The following is a 20,373-nucleotide window of genomic DNA, read 5'->3' on the forward strand; positions in this document are numbered from 1 at the left end:
ATCAGTATAACAATATAATGAGCATGAATCCCCCCAGAGCTCCCAGGGACTAAACCACCAACTAAAGAGCACACAAGGAGGGACCCATGGCTCTAGCTGCATATGTGGCAGAGGATGGCCTGGTAGGACATCAATAGAGGGAGAAGCCCTTCGTCATGTCAAGGCTTGATGCCTCAGTGTAGGGGAATGCCAGGGTGGGGAAGTGGGAGTGGGTGGGTGGGTGGGGGAGCACCCTCATAGAAGCAGGGGGAGGGAAGCTGGGATAGGGGGGTATCAGAGGGGAAACCAGGAAAGGGGATAACATTTGAAATGTAAATAAACAAAATATTCAATAAAAATTTAAAATTAGAAAAGAATGAACATGGATATATACAGATTCAATGTGTTCATAAAATCATAGAAAAAAGATATTCATTGTAGAAAGAAAAAAATCAATTTTCCATACCTGTTATTATTTATCAGGAATTGAGTAACGCTCAGACAGAACTCCAAAGGCATAGCAAAATATAGCATTTCCTTAGCAGCTAAGAAAGAAAAGCATATTAATTAATCATACTAATGAAAAAGAATGAAAATGATTAAAACATCAACTTTATTTATAATGTTTAACTATTTGTAATAATTTTCAATTGAAAATATTCATATTAAAATTGCTATATACCATATTTTATTTTTACTTCACTAAAGACTTTTTAATAATGCATTAATACCCAATACTAGAAAGGACAATGACATGGACATCTTCACACAGATTGCAAGGTAACCTAGTAAAAGCTTTCTGAAATCAACCTGGCAATACCCTATGCTAAGAACAGCTGATTAAGAATTTGGGATCTAAAGTCACATGTAAGAGATACCAGTTGCCACCTGTACAGCCATAGGCAAGTTATTTTATTTTTCTGTACCTTAGTTTTCTGTACCAATTTCTTTGTGTTATCAAGAGGATTCTATGAGATAATGTATGGAGATTATATAGCAAAGTATCTAGTACTTAGTCAATGTTAAACAAATCACAATTCCTATTGCTGTTATTCCCCTTCTTCTAAAATTCTATTTCTGAAAAGCCATTTAAGTATGGGGAAATTTTTCTGAATAAAAAAGATATTTAAAAGAGTTTATATTATAAAATAGGAAGGAAACATCGTGAAATTTCCACTATGGCGTAGCCATAAACTATCATATAAATGTTTGAAATATTGCTGAGTATTAAATAAGATGGAACAATGACTATTCACTAATATAAAAATATTTAAGACTACTAGTGATTGCAAAATTTAAAAACAAATTTATATGTAATATTAATTCTGTAAAGCACACAAAATACACTACGAAAATACTAGTTGCTAAAAAATATGCTTAGATTTAATGAGTAATTCAGCAAGTGTTTAATGAGAATACTTTCTAAATCTGTTGCTATATTTGTACTGGAAATCTAATACTGAACAAAATATACAACAAGTATTACTAGCAAGATTTTCTCAACCTTCCTAATGCTGCAACCCTTTAATAGGGTTCCTCATGTTCTAGTGACCCCTAAGCATTACTATCATTGCTACTTCATAACTGCAATCTTGCTACTGTTATAAATCATACTGTTAATATCTGATATGTGAGCCTGAGAAAGAGTCATTTGACACACAGGTTAAAAACCACTGTTTTAGGGGATGGTAGGACCACCAATATTGTCAGTATCTTCCAAATTTTCTTTGATGAGTTTGTTATATTTTTTCCTGATAAAAGTTTGTCTACTTAATTTTTTTGCCAGGTATAGTGGCACAAACCTTTAATCCCAGCACTTGGCTGAGATATGCAGATCTCTGTAAGTTTAAAGCCAGCCTGATCTACATAGCAAGTTCCAAGACAGCCAAGGCTATAATGTAAAACCTTATCTCAAAAAGTTTTTTTAATGTTTTCTGCTATAAAAATACCAATGAAAGTCAAATGCCTCCAATTAGGCTAATTATTCTAACAGACAAATAATTTGGTAAAGAAATCAGAAGACTACAGCTAGGATATAGCCAATAAGGACGTAGCTGAGTAGAATAGAATTTGCCTAGCATGCACAGTCCCCAGCAGTGCAAAATCAAATAGATTATAAAATTATTTTCTCAACACAATAAAAGAAAATAGTTATTATTTTAATAGAAAGTGTTAAATTTATTGAAGTCTCATAATTTATAACAATTTCAGAAAAATAACTACTCTAAACTCTGCTTCTGATAATGGATTTATACATAAACATTGTAATGAGGAATTCTAATCCAAAATTAATCTTCAAGCATATTAATTCAGTAATATATCTTAATTTTATACATAGTATTAGTTTGAGGAAGTTTCCTTAGCTTTCTGATGCAAGGAAAGTGAGGTAGTCATCCTGGTTCTTAACAGTTTTCAGCCTGTGTATCTGAAGGAGATATAGAATCCTCTCTACATTTGAGCTTCTGGGGTCTTTTGAGTCACTAAATTTCTAGAGCACACAGAAAGATTCAGGAATATTAAATTAGGACAAAACTTATGGCTACTATAAAATTACTTTATTACTGTCCTAATTATTTAAAAATAATTTATTATATAACTAATAATTATACTAACACATAATTTTATGTAGTACAAATACTTCAGTTCTAAAAGATGAGTAAACTGTCCAGTAATGGTGAATCTACAACCCCAGAATTTGGGAAATGGAAGTAAGAGAATCAGGAGTTCAAGTCCATCTTCATTTACTTACTGAATTCGAGCCTAAGCTATATGTGATATATGTGATAAATGCTTTACGTACATTTTCTCATAGGATTTTCAAACAACATGAAGTAGGCAATATTATCATCATTATTATATCTCATTTAAAATAAACTGAAACACAGCAAATTAAGGCACTTGCCAAATTACACACATCTATATATCTGTATATTTCCTTGTATATTCTACACCCTTAATAATAATTGAAAAATAAGTAACAATGTTTATACAAGTAATTATCTAAAAGTGCATCATTTGACGGTTTCATTCAATGGATAGTTTTTCTCTTTCCGCCACTGTGGAGGAGGCCAAGAATCTCAGCCTGAGAACACAGATCTAATTGTCCTCCATGGTACTTCCTCAACCCCCATGCTCATCTCTAAGTCCCTCAATAAACTAGCCATCCATTCCCCACTACTCCTCCAAAACAAGAATTCTTTGTTCATGATCATAGAACATTTCATAAAGGTTGAGCAGCTGTAATTCTCTGCGAAGCTAAATGAAGCTGATTGCTTTGATTCAGTTTCGTTTTATAAGCACCTTTTAATTTTGCCCCTATTCTTTCTTCTTTGTTTCTTCCTAGTTAGTTCATTTTCTATTGATCTGTTTTCTCCTCAACCACCACCAAATTATAGCTATTGTGAGTAAATTACAAAATTACTTTGTGCTGATATTTCAAAGCTGTATGCTCTTTACACAGAGAAGTTATACCTTCAAGAAGTTCTTCATTACATGTTTTGCCTTTTATGAGGATCCTTATCTTTAAGAAAAGCCCAGCTGGATCTAAATGTTCCTATTTTAAACAAAGAAATCACAATGATATTATAACTCTGGAATGCAAAATCCAATTTCCAAGTAATTGCCTGTTTTGTTCAACTTTTACATGATGACTCAGAATCAGAGAAAAACAAAATTACAAAACATTATATAAATCATATAATAATATCTCTTCTATCCCCAAGGATATTTTCTGATACTTTATTCAATCTCAATAAAACAATACAAGGAAAGGAGCAAAACATTTCCATGGACTGGGAAACATTCAATGGCAATGTAAATATTTAAGTGGCAAAGCTCACACCATACTCTAAGGAAAACCTTAAACATCAGTTAGATTTATTTTCTACAAAATTTCTCCCTTCATTTTTCATTAACTGTTGATATATGAATATATATGCAACTGCATAAAGTTACTTGTATGTATGATTTAATAAGAATCCTTTTGAAAAAATGTTAGAAAAAACACAAAATTTATTATCATTTCTCTAGGACATAGCTGTTATGTCTACTGCTAATAACAATGTTGCCTAAGTGATATTTCCAAGTTATTGTTAGCTATCACTCTAACTTGGAACTTCATATGGTCACATTATCTGACTTCCCACAACTTCAAAAATAGTGTAAATATTTTTCTAGTATACCATATACCATATACATATACATACCCACAACCAAGTATATAAAACATGTATGTGTATTTTATAGTGCTATAATTTGGATCTTAAATGTCAAACAAAAGCCCATGTATTTGAGTGTTCCCCAACCTATAGGGCTATTTGGAGGTGATGAATCTTTAAGAGGAAAGCAGGGAGAGCAATACTACTGAAGAATGTAACAGGCCTTTGGTGCCTCTAATACATTCTCTGTCTCTCTTCTTCTCCCTCTCCCTTGTCCTCCTCTCCTCCTCCCTTCTTTGGCTTCCTGGTTGCTATTAGGTGAATAAGTCTCCTCTATCACATGATTCCACTACAATGTCATATGTCCAAGAGCAACAGGCTGAGTGCCCACAGATGGAAACTACTTCAACGATAAGACTTACTAAACTTTTCCTCTTCTTAGGTTGATTATTTCAGGAAGGCTTCCCCAACTTACACTTGCTGGGGTACAGATAAGACACATGCAGCTGAGGACAGCTATGAATGCAGCTCAGAACAAAATTGTAGACTTACTTAAAATATCTTACTTTACCTTTATGTACTAGAAAAAGTATAAATTTTTTTCTGTTTTTTTAAATAGGCATACTAAAGTGAATATCAAACTAGATTTCAAATTATAAATTAAAACTTTGAAAATTTTAAATTAATATTAAAAAGTAAAAGTCTCATACCTTGTTTGCAATGAGTATAGCAATGAGGGCCTTGGTATAGTATGGTTCGTCATCACAATTCAGATAAATAGTGGCTAGTAACCGCAGAGCTTTAGCCTATAATAAACAACAGAGAAAAGCTTGTAGCTAAGGAATAAACTACAACACAACTGACTAGCATTTGCACAGTGATGTCATCATCTTATCTTTTTGTAATAGCACTGTCTGTATACAACCACATAGTCTCAAAATATGACTCACTGTGCTAGTCTATACTAAATATTATCTAAGAAATGATAGCACTGTTTATGATTATGTCTTATTTAAATTTAATATAACTGTGTTAAAATAATTATTTTTCCCCTTTTTGTGTTTTTGTTTTGTTTTGTGGTGGTAGTGGCTTTTGTTTGTTTCTTTGGTGTGTATTCTTTTTTTTTTAACCAATAACTATATTTTAAAACTTTTGTATATCTTATCAATCTTTAATAATAAAAAACAAACAAGCAAAAATAACAAAATAATCAAGGCTATAATATGAATATTCACAATGATGTGTTACAGTGACTAGAATATATTGTGGAATGTGATTAAGGATAGAATGTTAAAGTAAATTTATACACAAGGATAGATGGTTTTCCTCCATCATGGTAGTTTTTGGTTATTCCAGTCACCTTCAACTTAACATTTATGAAGCTCACAGCCTAAAGATAAACACTATTTGAATCGTACATTTAAAATAAAACTTACTGTTTAAAATTAAGAAATAAAAATTGTCCTTTTATTTTTTCTATTATATATCTTTTTTAATTGAACAACTTTATTTTTAAAAACAGAGGTAAATGTACAGATTTTAAAAGCATTTTTGCATAAAAGTATATGAATACATTTTTCTCAGTACTTGATTTTTTTAAAGGTTTGATAGTATGCATTAAAATCTTATTAGTTACAATGAGCATAAAGTACATATAAAACAAGATGTAACCCTGAAAATAGTCAAAGTTTTCTTGGTGTGTAAAGATTAAACATAATGATTTTTCTTTTTTTTTTTTTTTTTTTTTTGGCCTTTGTTTTTCTTGACATTCATATAGTCCGTGAGTTGTTTCTGGGGTGTTCAGAGCTTTCTGGGGTTAGTATCCAATTATCAGTGACTGCATATTATGTCTGTTCTTTTGTGATTGGGTTATCTCACTCAGGATGATATTCTCTAGATGCATCCATTTTCTTAAGAATTTCATAAAGTCATTGTTTCTGAAAGCTGAGTAGTACTCCATTGTGTAAATGTGCCACAATTGTTGCATTCATTCATCTACTGAAGGACATCTGGGTTCTTTCCAGCTTCTGCCTATTATAAATAGGGCTGCCATGAACATTGTGGTGCATGTGTCCTTATTGTATGTTACAGCATCTCTGAGGTATATGCCCAGAAGTGGGATAACTGGGTCTTCAGGTAGGACTATGTCCAATTTTCTGAGGAATCACCAGACTGATTTCCAGAGTGGTTGTACCAGTTTACAACCCCACCAACAGTGGAGGAGTGTTCCTCTTTCCCCACATCCTCACCAGCACCTGCTGTCATCTGAGTTTTTATCTTAGCCATTCTGACTGGTGTGAGGTGGAATCTCAGGGTTGTTTTGATTTGCATTTCCCTTGGGGTGTATTCTTGTTTGGTTGGCTTTTTAAATAAAGTTGTCTAAGACAAGGTCTCACACTATAGTTCTGGCTGGCCTAGAAACCACCAGGAACTTCTTGGGTGCAAATAGTACTGTGCCCAGCTTAAAAAATTATTTTCTTTATGGTATCTTATTATTAAAGTATTTTATCATTCCCAATTTAAAACTCCAATCAGCTGCATTTTAAAATGAGTTAAGTATCATTTAAGTAAGTCAATGTCTACAGCCAGGACAACATAGACATAGGGAGTAATTGTAGTCAATATGAATGTGTTTACAGATTTATGGGAAGAACTGGAAGAGGGGAATAAAATTAATCAAAACACGTTATATTAATATGTAAATATTAACCAAAATGTTAATAAGAAACAAATATTAAAAATAAGAGGTTCTATATCAATACTTGTGTCTGCCTGTAAGTATAATAAGGATAGTAGGACAAGGTAAAGATACTTTATTGACTTTTTTAAGATGTCAAGCGTATTTGTCCCCAACCTAGCTACAAACTTTAATCTACAATGGTGACCTGCCTGAAACATAGGCTGGTGCAATAGTGACACAAACATTGCTGGATCACTATCTGATCAAATTTAAAAGCCCAATTCACAAGATGTAATTCAGGCCTGATACTCCTCAGGTGGCCAATAACTTAAAACTAGAGAGGCCACTGGCCTAGGGAAAACCAAAATATTATTGTGCTAAGAAATATAGCAATAAAACTGACTGAATGACATTCTGCTATACCCATAGATCAGTGCTTACTCCACTCTTTCAATAGATGTGAGCTAACAGAGACCCAAAACTGGACCAGGTGCAGAGAGTGAGAGACCTCAAAACACTCAGTTCTAAATGGTGTCTTCATCAAAACCCTCCCCTCAGGGATCAGGGAGCTATGAGGAAAAGCCAGAGCAAATGATGACTCCAAGAAAACTGTATCTTCCAGGACTGATGTACATATGGAATCACTGAGACCTTGACAGCATGCACAAGGCCTGCACAGACTCAAGATGAATAGAATCCTAATACTGAGAAAGGAAAGTGATCATGAACTCTTACCCCTAACCAAGATGCTATTTGCAACTGACACCCACATGTAAAGGAAAATTAGTTTTAACAATGGAGTCTCACTACGGATATTAACCAACCTCAGTGTAGGTCCCAATACAAGCAAGAGATACTTAACATAAAATGAACTTGATACATCTGCAATCTTTTTGTCTCTTAATGCTTTGGGTATTGTTTGTTATACTGGTCTTTTGCTTGATACTACATTACCAGTTTTGTTATTTTATGAGTTTTGTTAGTGTGAGTGTGTGTATGTGTGTACCAACATATGTACATTTTTGTGTTTTCTCTTTGTTATTTTATGTATGTATGTGCTTTTTAGACTATTTGTTTGACATTTGTTTGCTTATTTTAGAGGGAGGACTATGGAGTATGGGGTAAGGGAGGGATCTAGAAGGAACTGAGAGAGGGGAACCATGATTAGAAAATATTGTATGAATAAATTTTAAAATAAAAAATTATTTCCTATAAGCTCACATATTTGAACACTTGGTTAATGGTTGGTAGTGCTTTTGGGGAAAGCTATGAAATCTTCTATCTTGGTGATTTAAGGAAAACATTAAACTTTAAACTATGCAATAATAAAAACTATGATTTACAAAGTAAAACACTGTCTATAATAACTTAGTATATATGTTAATTCACAAGTAGATTATGAATTTATGGGGTATATTATATTGTTATATAAATTGTATGAAAATTAATGCACTATAATGTTAAATAATGTGCCTGATAGATAATCTATTCACTAATAAAAGGTCATCTAACATAATTTTATAACAGCATAAACTGTATTTCATCATTCTACTTCTCTAATATTAAATGATACTTACCAGCATTTCTGGTTCAACAGAATCCCTATTCATCTTCCCAATTTCATAGCTTTGCCTAGCATTAAAAAAGAAAAATATGTGTGTAAATATACATTCAGTTCAATTATATGTGTGTGTCATACACATGCATACACACAAACACACACACACACATACATACACACACAAAGGATTATATATTACTAAGAAGATATGGTATAATAATATTTTATTCCAATTATTTTATTTTGTATGCCAACAGATTACTCACTGACACATAAAAGTCATTTTTATAAAGCAAGACTTTGTAACTGTAGTAAAACACAATTTCCTCAGAAGATAACAAAAAAATCAATATATTTTTAATTTTTATAGTTTTATTTGAAAGAAACATGTTATTGAATGAAGTGAATACTCTTATATACATATAAAATGAGTCAATAATGGTAATTAATACATGGATCACCTCAAATTCTTATCATTTTAATGAGTAAAATTCAAAATCCTATTTTCTAGATGTTTTGAAATATATAACTAATTATTACTGTAGTTACCTAACTAAACTATAAAAACCCAGTACTTGCTTAGACTATATATTTTTGTACATGTTAAACAATTCTTCTGTATGTCTCTCTCTTTCCCAGATTCTGTGTGACAAATCAATATTTTATTATAGTCATGCTCTTCTAGTTAGATAAATATGCTGTCCTAATTAGTTTTCCTGTCAACTTAATATAAGTTAGTCCTTTGAGAAGAGGGAACCTCAAATGAGAAAATGTCCCCAAGAAAATTAGCCATGGACAAAACTGTGAGGCATTTTCTTGATTAATGATTTATGCAAGAAGGCCCAGTACACTGGGGATGATGTCACCACTAAGTAGGTGGTACTGGTATATGGAATAAAGAAGACTGAACAAGTCATGAAGAGCAAGCCACTAAATAACATTCCTTCATGGCTTCATCTTAAGTTCTTGCTTCCAGGTTCCTGCCTTGAGCTACAAGAGTTCTAAGAAATAAATCCTCTCCTCCCCAAGTTGCTTTTAATAATGGTGTCTTATCATAGCAAAAGAAACCCTAACTAAGGCATTAAAGTAATTTACATATATATGTTTTTACTTAACAAATTTTAAGGCTGCAAAATATAAATTTTATATATACATATATTCATATTCAAGTACTGTTTTCCAGGAGCAAATACATTAAGCATCATATTATATTCTACTGAACCACTATCAGTCCTTTTTGAAGCTGGGTGAACCAAAAAAAGGAGTAGCTTCTAATAGCCTAGATTTATATTCAAAATGAATAAAGTGATCGGGAACAAAAAAATTCAATTTCTGGTTCTCTATTTCTAACAAATTATATTCCATATGAGACACCCTGATAACAATAAATAATAGGCTAATGAGTCTCAGGGTTTCAAGATCTGAAAGTCAAAAACACAAAGATTATTCACTATAAAATTTGTATTCCAAAAAGGCATGCCAATATGTAATAGTTAATTGAACAAAACTGAAGATGGTCTTGAGGTTACTATTGCTGTGATGAATCACCATGATCAAAACCAATTGTGAAGCAAAGGGGTTATTGCATTCACTGTTACATATAATGGTTCATCACCAAAACAGTGAAGGGAGAAACTTCAAGCAGGGCAGAAACCTGAAAGTAGGAGCTGGTAAAGAGGTTGCAGAGGAGTGTGCTGCTTACTGACTTGCTCATCATAGCTTCCTCAGCCTGCTTTCTTATAAAAACCAGGACTGCCAGCCCAGGGAAGGCACCACACACAATGATCTGGACCCTCTGACATCAATCATTAAGAAAATGGTCTTCATTTTAGTCTTCCTTTTTCTTAAGCTCCATATGGTTTGCAGACTGTGTCATGAGTAATCTGAACTCTTGGACTAATATCCACTTATCAGTGAGTACATACCATATGTATTCTTTTGTGTCTGGGTTACCTCTCTCAGGATGGTATTTTCTAGTTCCATCCATTTGCCTTCGAATTTCATGAAGTCATTGTTTTGGTAGTCAAAATACTCAGCAAAGGGAAGATAGAACTTGTAGAGACCACCTCCAGTAGATAGGCATGGTGATCAGTTGAGAGATGGGGCCACCCACTCATCTCAAAAATTTTAACCCAGAAATGTTCCTGCCCAAAGGAAAGACAGGGACAAGAAAAACTAGGACAGAGACTGAAAGAAAGGCCATCCAGAGACCACCCAACCTAGGGATCCATCCCATCTGCAGACACCAAACCCTCACACTATTGCTGATGCCAAGCCAAAAAGCACTTGCTGACAGGAGCCTGGTATGGGCTGTTCCCTGAGAGGCTCTACCAGCACCTGACCAATATAGATGCGGATACTCACAGCCAACCATCAGAATGAGCCCAGGAACCCCAATGGAAAAGCTAGGGGAAGGACTGAAGAGACTAAAAGAGATTGCAACCCCAAAGGAAGAACAGTATCAAGTGGACCACCTAGCACTCCCAGGGACTAAAGCACCAACCAAAGTGTATACATGGAGGGAACTATGACTCCAGATATACATGTAGCAGAGATTGTCCTTATCTCATATCAATGAAAGGAAAGGCCCTTGGTCCTGTAGAGGTTTGATCCCCCAGCATAGGGGGATGCTAGAGCGGTGAAGCGGAAGTAGGTGAGTGAGTGGAGGAGCAACTTCATAAAGGGGAGGGAGGAGATGGAGGATGGAATGGAGGGTTTGTGGAGGAGTAACCAGGAAGGAGATTATCACTTGAAATGTAGATGAGTAAAATAATTAATCAAAAGAAAACTTCAAAAAGTGAAAAAAAAATGAGCATGTCATGCTTGTGGTGGCATGAATAAGACTGTTCCCTCATAGACTCATACATGTTTGAAAATTTGTTCCCTTGGTGGTGGAGTTTCTCAGAAAAATTGGGAGGTATGGTATTGGAGGAAAAGAGTCACCAGGAATGGGCTTTTTGAGGTTTCAAAAGCCCAGGTCATTCCAAGTTAGATCCCTGCTTGCAGATAAAGATGTTCTCAGTTTTACCCAGCAGCTCTCCTACCTGTCTCCTACCCATGCCTCTCACCATGATAGCCATGGACTCAATCCCCTGAAACTGAGAAACCTAAGCTATTTCTACTATAAACTATTTCTGCAATAAGTTGCCTTGAGCATGGTGTTTCTTTAGAGCAATAGAAAAGTGACTAAGACAGAAGTTGATACCAAGGGCTGTTTCTTTTTCTTTTTCTTTTCTTAAAACTTTATTTTAAAAAACAGAGATAAATGTATAGATTTTTAAAAGCATTTTTGCATAAAACTATATGAATATATTTTTGTCAGTATTTGATTCTTTTCGAAGTTTGATAGTATGCATTGAAATCTTACTAGTTACCATAAGCATAAAATACATGTAGAACAGAACGTAACATGGAAATAGTTAAAGTTTTCTTGGTATGTATAGATTAAACATAATGATTTTTAAATACCAAAAATTTCCACAAGGCTATTTTCTTAGCTCTTGAGTTATTAATGATTTAAGGTCCATGTGTACCCCACTCTGAGTGGGTGCTATACACTTGTTGTTGTTGGTTTTTTCCCCAAAGGTTTTATAGTGTGCATTAAGGTCTTACTAGTTACAATGTGCAAAAAGTACATGTAAAACAGGATGTAACCCGGAATGAGTCAAAGTTTTCTTGGTGTGTAAGGATTGAGCCTAATGGTTTTTTTTTCCTTGAACGCAGTCTGTGAGTTGTTTCTGGGGTGTTCAGAGCTTTCTGGGGTTACCATCCCAATATCAGTGACTGCATATTATGTCTGTTCTTTTGTGACTGGGTTATCTCACTCAGGATGATATTCTCTAGATGCAGCCATTTTCTTAAGAATTTGGTTAAGTCATTGTTTCTGATAGCTGAGTAGTACTCCATTGTGTAAATGTACCACAATTTTTGTATCCATTCATCTACTGAAGGAAATCTGGGTTCTTTCCCGCTTCATCACTATCCCTGACCTCAAGCTATATTACAAGGCAATTGTGCTGAAAACTGCATGGTACTGGTACAGAGTTAGCCACGTGGACCAATGGAATAGAAGATTCAGAAATGAGCCCTCACATATATGGTCACCTGATTTTTGACAAAGGAGCTGTAAACACTCAATGGAAAAAGGACAGCATCTTCAACAAATGGTGTTGGTCCAAATGGCACTCAGCATGCAAAAGAATGAAAATAGACCCTTTCTTATCCCCTTGTACAAAGCTCAAGTGCAAGTGGGTCAAAGATCTCCACATTAAACCAGGTACACTGAAATTATTAGAAGAGAAAGTAGGGAAAACCTTAGAACACATAGGCACAGGAGAAAATTTCCTGAACAGAAGACCAATGGCTTGTGCTCTAAGGTCAAATATCAACAAATGGGACTTAATGAGATTGCAAAGTTTCAGTAAGGCACTGTCAAGAAAACAAAACGGCAGCCAACAGATTGGGAAAAAATCTTTACCAACCCCACATATGATAGAGGCCTAATATCCAAGTTTTACAAAGATCTCAATAAGTTAGACAGCAGAGCTCTGTATTAAAAATGGGGTACAGAGTTAAACAAAATGTTTTCAATTGAGGAATATCGAATGGCTGAGAAACATCTAAGGAAGTGCTGGACATCATTAGCCATCAGGGAAATGCAAATCAAAACAACCCTGAGATTCCACCTCACACCAACCAGAATGCCTAAGATCAAAAATTTAGATGACAGCAGATTCTGGCAAGGATGTGGAGAAAGAGGAACACTTCTCCACTGCTGGTGGGGTTGTAAACTGTTACAACCACTCTGGAAATCAGTCTGGCCATTCCTCAGAAAATTGGACATAGTACTACCTGAAGACCCAGCTATTCCACTTCTGGGCATATACCCCAGAGAAGTTCCAACATACAACAAAGACACATGCACCACAATGTTCATAGCAGCCCTATTTATGATAGCCAGAAGCTGGAAAGAATCCAGATGTCCTTCAGTAGATGAATGGATACAAAAATTGTGATATATTTACACAATGGAGTACTACTCAACTATCAGAAACAATGATTTTATGAAATTTTTAAGAAAATGGATGCATCTAGAGAATATCATCCTGAGTGAGATAACCCAGTCACAAAAGAACAGACATAATATGCAGTCACTGATATTTGGATATTAGGTCCAGAAAGCTCTGAACAGCCCAGAAACAACTAAGACTATATGAAGTTCAAGAAAAAAACAAAAGCCAAAAAAAGAAAGAAAATGAAAAACCATTATGCTTAATCTTTACACACCAAGAAAACTTTGACTATTTCCAGGTTACATTTTGTTTTACCTGTACTTTATACTCATTGTAACTAGTAAGATTTTAATGCATACTATCAAACCTTTAAAAAAATCAAGTACTGACAAAAATGTTTTCGCATACTTTTATGCATAAATGCTTAAAATCTGTACATTTTTCTTTGTTTTTTTAAAATAAAGTTGTTCAACTAAAAATATCATAAAAAGAAACCCCAATGTTTAAAAAGAATAGAGGTATCAAATTAACATTAAAAAAAATCTATCCAAGGACAAGTGTGAGAGCGAAGCATCTAAAGTAAGTATAGAAGAATTCATGAAGATTAGTATATAAATAAAATAAAAACTGAAAAACAATGGAGATAATTTAGAAACCCCAAATCCAGTGCTTTCAAAAGATCAAATACATGGGGTAAAACCATTAACATTATTGAAAAGAAAGATGAACAAGAAGTTTTAAATTATTAAAACCAGGAATGAAGGGACAGATGCTATTTACACTTGGAGAAAGATTAAAGCTCTAATACCTGAGCTGTGTACCCTAGAGCAAATATCTTACTCTGGAAACATTTCTATTTTCTGGTCTATGCAAAATTGAAGTTGTCTGGATCATTCGTTTTCAAATATTTTGTAAGCAAACAAAGAATGTTTCAAAAAAACTTACAAGAAAATACCAAGTAAGAAAATTATTTAAGTATAACTTAGAAAATTTGCTTGTCTGGCAGGACCCAAGAGCTCTATAGAAAATAGTTCCTAAATTCCTAAACTAGACTATTCATAAGACTTCCTCTGGCTCTAAATTAATAGGCATATTAAAGTATACTTCATGAAAAAAAATTATACTCTATGTTTAAATTATTATTGTATAATTTGTCTTTCCACTAGATGGTGCTAATATGTTTCATTTTCTATTAAAATCAGTTTATATATGATTATTTTGAAACTTAATAATTTGTCATAGCACATAGATAAATCTTTAATATTGTCGATGTATTTTTCTTTTTTGAGAATTCAGACATACATACAATATGCTTTGATTATAATCACCCCTCACCTTTTCCCAGTTCCTTCTCCCATATCTTCTTCCAAAACTTCATATTTCCTCCTTTTATGTGTATGTGTGTCTGTGCATATAAAATGTTAGATTTCTGTTTTTTAGTCTTCAACCATCCTTAGTGTCAGTTATTTTGCCACCATCTCAGCCCTTTCTCTGCCCATGCTCCTATCTTCTTACCCATTTAAAACCTCCACATCACTATTCCTCTTCCTCTCTTCATATAACTCATATTCTACCATGTCCCTTCCCAAATTATACTGAATGAGCTAACACAAACCCAGAAAGACAAACACTGCACGATGTCTCCCATATCATCAAATCTTTAGATTTGTGTATTTAATGTGGGGTACCAGTAATGAGCCAGAAAACTAGAAAGGCACCACTAGGGGGAGAGTTACCTTGTAAAACTACTTATATAATCCTCACTACACACATATAATATGATACTGTATTTATTTTTTTCAAGCTAAGATTTTGTGGCACATAATAATAATAGGATGAGTCAAAGTCACTTGACCATTAAAAGAATTTTTTTCTGACATCTTTGCAATTCTCCCAGATTGTACTGCAATATCATATATATATATATATATATATATATATACATATATATATATATATATACATACATACACACACATAATATATATATACACATGCATACATACACACACATTATATATACCAAATTCTTGATAACTTAGTTGAAAACAAAAAAATAACATTAATAAGCACTTAAAACTGCATAAATTTTATTTGAGCTCATATTAGTGGGCCACTAATTTTATGCATATAACACATTTGTATTTTGTATTTTACTTACTTTTTATAATACAGACTCTAATATCTCTAATGGTATACATTTCATTTTTTTCCAGTAATGATGAAACTCAAACTCAGGGCCTTTAGGCATGCATGGCAGGCTCTGTACTACTAAGCCACATATCCAGCCCTTTTAGCATATGTAACACAGTAAAGAACAAGTAATGATAAACAAAAGCATCTCAAATTCAAAGAAGGTATATATAATAGCTATTTTTAAGACCATTATTAAAATTACATAATTTTGGTTCACTAAACCTGGGTACTACAAATTTTAAAATCAGCAATATAATTCTTGTTATTTTGCTTTTAAGTAATTTTATATAAAATGATCTTAACCTTTGATATCTCTTTTTTAAATTTCCACAAGTGAATTTATTTATTTATTTATTTATTTATTTATTTATTTATTTATTTATTTATTTATCTATCTATTCATTCATTTAACTAGTATTTCAGAAAGGTCATATACAGTACCACAACTGGGCTGGCATGGAACTCATTATGTAGCCCAGGCTCGCCTCAACCTCCCAAATCCTGGGATCAGAAATATAATGTGTATGTCAGACTGGAGAGTCAACTCAGCAGTACTCATTATTAACATTTTATTTATATTCCATTGGCAGTTTCTCAAAAATATTTATTTAAGCATCTCTCACATTTATTTGTGTGTGTGTGTGTGTGTGTGTGTGTGTGAGAGAGAGAGAGAGAGAGAGAGAGAGAGAGAGAGAGAGAGAGAGAGAGAGAGAGAGAGAGAAAGGGTGGGGGAGAGTGATCTACAAAAGGCAACAATGCATATATGGAGGTCAAAGAACAACTTGTACTAATTTGTTCTCTCCTTCCACCATGTAGGTTCTAGGAATGGAATTCAGGTTATCAGCTTGGTGGCAAGTGCCTTTACCTTCTGAGCCATATAACTGCTTGTCGCCAAATAGCTTAAATATGCCTATTAATATACATATATAAATAAGGTAAAATGCTTAAATAACTATTTTTGGAAAGCTACCAAAAGAATATAAGTAAAATGTTAATAGTATCTACAGTACTATACTGTAGAAAATTAGCTATATTATGTAATATATATATAACTGCTATAATAAGCAAAAGTAACTTCTTTAACCAGCACAAAAATGTAAACTTTGTTGACTATAACAGGGGAAATAGTAATTGGTATAGTAAAATAAAATCCTCTCCCAGATTTTATTTGCCATAATTCGAAAACTGAAGGTCTTTCTTGAGTCCAAAACTGTAGACCCACACTTGAAGTATGTTCCTCTGTGAGCATGTACCCACTTCTCTAGGCTCCAGAAATATCTTAGTAACAGCCACATCCCTGAGGTAAAGATGTATATCTTGCTCTTAGAGCCTCAGGCTGCAGACATATCCTAGCATGATGTTGGCTCCTATAAGCCTGGGTTGCAAGGCACCCTCTATCATACCAAGATCTAAGCAACTTTCTATTAATTTAAACTCTAGACATATCATACCTGGCTATCCTACATTCAGACTTTAAAGCCTGTTCCAACTCCAATTTGGGCCATATGGTATGAGGTTCCAGTGAATTCAATATGCAAATCTACTTCATTGGAACCCAATACTGTTAGATCTCTCTCTCTCTCTCTCTCTCTCTCTCTCTCTCTCTCTCTCTCTCTCTCTCTCTCTCTCTCTCTCTCACACACACACACACACACACACACACACACACACACACACAAAAGCAGCATTCTGGTCACAGCAGAGAAAGATACTGAATGCTCAGATACGTAAGCATGGTTATAAGAACAAAGGATAATAAAAAAATATGGAACAAATTAAAGCACTAGTCACCAACTTTAAATAAATGAAAATTTACTACAAAGAAATTTCTAAATATTCTTCTTTTAAAAGTCTCAGTGATGGGGCTGGAGAGATGGCTCAGAGGTTAAAAGCACTGGCTGCTCTTCCAGAGGTCCTGAGTTCAATTCCCAGCAACCACACACAACCCTCTGCAATAGGATCTGATACCCTCTTCCGGCATGCAGGTGTACATGCAGATAGAGCACTCAAAAAGAAAAAAATGTAAAAAAAAAAAAAAAAAAAAAAAACTTTCAATGAGTTAAATGAAAAAAGACAACTAAAGAAAATTAAGAAACAATAAATGAACAAAATGAGTTCAACAAACCTAAATCACATCAAAGAAAAAATAACAAATCTGAAACTGATAGACATAATGATGAAACTGACAAACATCCACAAGAAATTTAACAGCATTTAAAATTTTTTAATTTTTATTTTTAAAACTTTCTTATTAAAAAAGCTTGAAAATAGTGACTAGAGAAATGGCTTGGTGGTTAAGAGCACTGACTGCTCTTCCATAGGTTTTGAGTTCAATTCCCAGCAACCATATGGTGGCTCACAACCGTCTGTAATGGGATAAAATGCTCCCTTCTGGTGTGTCTGACGACATCCACAGTGTACTTATATTAAATGAATAAGTAAGTAAGTAAGTAAGTAAGTAAGTAAGTAAGTAAATATCACTGTTTTTAAAAATGGAGAAGAAAAATTGGGATCCAGCTAAAGGGGAGGCCCCAAGGGCTGATACTACTACTGATGCTACAGTGTAGTTACAGACAGAAGCCTAGCATGGCTGCCCTCTGAGAAGCCCAACACAAGCAACTGACTGAGACAGAAGAAGATACTTACATCCAACCAATGTACAGAAGCTGGGATCCCTGTGGTTGAATTAGGGAAAGGCTAGAAGTAGCTAAGAAGGAGAGCTACCCCATAGGAAGACCATCAGTCTCAACTAATATGGACTCTCAGACACTGAGCCACCAACCAGACAGCATACACCAGCTGATGTGAGGCCCCTAACACATGTACATCAGAGGACTGCCTGATCTGTACTCAATGAGAAAATGCACCAAGAGACTGGAGGCCCCAGGGAATGGAGAGGTCTGGTGGAGTGGGGGTGGAGAGGACATCCTCTTGGAGAAGGAGATGGGGGCTATGGGATGTGGAACAGTTAGAAGGCAAATCCAGAGGGGTATAATGACTGGACTGTAAAAAAAGATTAATGAATAAAAATATATAATTTTTTACAATCTCAGTACTGTCCATCCCACACCCCCAAGCAATGAGTGCTTGGGAGTATTTACCTCAGTATTCTTATGAGATTATAATAGACAAGTATCAAATTTTGATTTTATTCAATAAATTAAAATGTTTAAAATTCTGTATACTAAATTTTCTTCAATGAAGTTGCAGTTTCTTTTTCTTTAGTAATTATAAAAAGTGTTTAAATCTTAAATAAAGTATTCAATTATATCATAGCATCCCCATGAAGAAATTAGAAAGTTCTCATACCAGCAATTTAAAAGTACACTTGAAAGCTCTAGTAAATGAAGCAAACACACAGTAGAGAAGTAGAGCAGGAAATAATCAAATCAGGGCTAAAATCAATCAATTATAAACAAAGAAAACAATACAGAAAATCAGTTAAACCAAGAGCTGGTTCTTTTAAGAAAATCAACATGATAAATCTTTAGCCAAACTAACCAAAAGTCCCTACACAGCTTTCAAATTGACAAAATCAAAAAATAAATAGAGAGACATAGCTAATGGGAATTCAAAGAATCAGTAGATCTTACTTCAGAAGCCTGTACTCCGCAAAACTGGTAAATCTAACTGAAATGGACAATTTTCTAGATAGATACCACTTACCAAAGTTAAATCAAGATCAGGTAAATTATTTATTCAGCCCTATAACCCCTAAGGAAACAAAAGAAGTCATTAAAAGTCTCTCAACCGCCCCCCAAAAGGCAGCACAGGACCAGATGGTTTTAGCACAGATTTCTACAATACTTTCAAAGAAGAGCTGATACCAATATTCTTCAAACTATTCTACAAAATAGAAACAGAAAGAACACTGCCGAACTCATTCTATAAGGCCACAGTCACTCTGATACCTAAAATACACAAATATTCAACAAAGAACGAGAATTTCAGATCAATTTCCCTTATGAACATTGAGGCAAAAATACTCAGTAAAGTACTCGAAAACTGAAGCCAAGAACACATAAAAAACAATATCCACCATGATCAAGTAGACAGGGATAATTCAATATACAATTACATCAATGTAATTGTCTTTTGAGTTTTCATTGCTGTGAAGAGACACCATAACCACTGCAACTCTCACAAAGGACATTTAATTGGGGCTGGCTTAAAGGATCAGAGGTTCAGTCCATTATCATCAAGGCAGGAGCATACTTAGTAGCATCTAGGCAGGTATGTCAATGGAGGAGCTGAGAGATCTACATCTTGTTATGGAGGCAAACAGGAGAAGACTAGATCCCTCAAGGCAAGAAGGAGGGTCTTAAAGCCCACCCTCACAGTGACACATCTCCTCCAATAAGGCCAAGCCTCCTAAAAGTACCACCAACCACCCTGAGGCCAGGCATATTACCATACAGTTATCAACCATATAAACAAACTGAATGGAAAAAAAAATCATCACATTAGATTCTGGAAAAGCCTTTGACAAAATCCAACACCCCTTTATATAAAGGTTTTATAGAGATCAGGAATATAAGGCACATACCTAAACATGATAAAAACAATATACAGCAAGCCAATACCCAACATCAAATTCAATGGCGAGACGCTTAAAGCAATGCCATTAAAATCAGGGACAAGACAAGGCTTCTCACTCTCTACTTATTTATTCAATATAGTACTTGAAGTTCTAGTTAGAGCAATAACACAACAAAAGAAGATCAAGAGAATACAAATTGAAAACAAAGAAGTCAAAGTATTGCTTTTTGCAGATGATATGCTAGCATA

At 34.2% G+C, this 20,373-nt stretch overlaps 1 protein-coding gene across 1 annotated transcript in view; it reads right to left on the bottom strand.

Annotated features, from left to right (window-relative positions):
* TEX11 (testis expressed 11) overlaps window positions 1-20,373 on the bottom strand; it is a gene marked incomplete at both ends in the record, with an annotated part of 185,322 nt that overhangs the window by 117,133 nt on the left and 47,816 nt on the right. The window contains 4 exons of the mRNA XM_080910083.1: window positions 446-524; window positions 3,451-3,532; window positions 4,847-4,942; window positions 8,394-8,448. Coding sequence (XP_080766209.1) covers window positions 446-524; window positions 3,451-3,532; window positions 4,847-4,942; window positions 8,394-8,448 — 312 coding nt within the window. The remainder of the gene's footprint in view (window positions 1-445; window positions 525-3,450; window positions 3,533-4,846; window positions 4,943-8,393; window positions 8,449-20,373) is intronic.

The sequence above is a fragment of the Micromys minutus genome (genome assembly GCF_963924665.1).
Source record: "Micromys minutus genome assembly, chromosome: X".
In the NCBI taxonomy this organism is placed as follows: domain Eukaryota; kingdom Metazoa; phylum Chordata; class Mammalia; order Rodentia; family Muridae; genus Micromys; species Micromys minutus.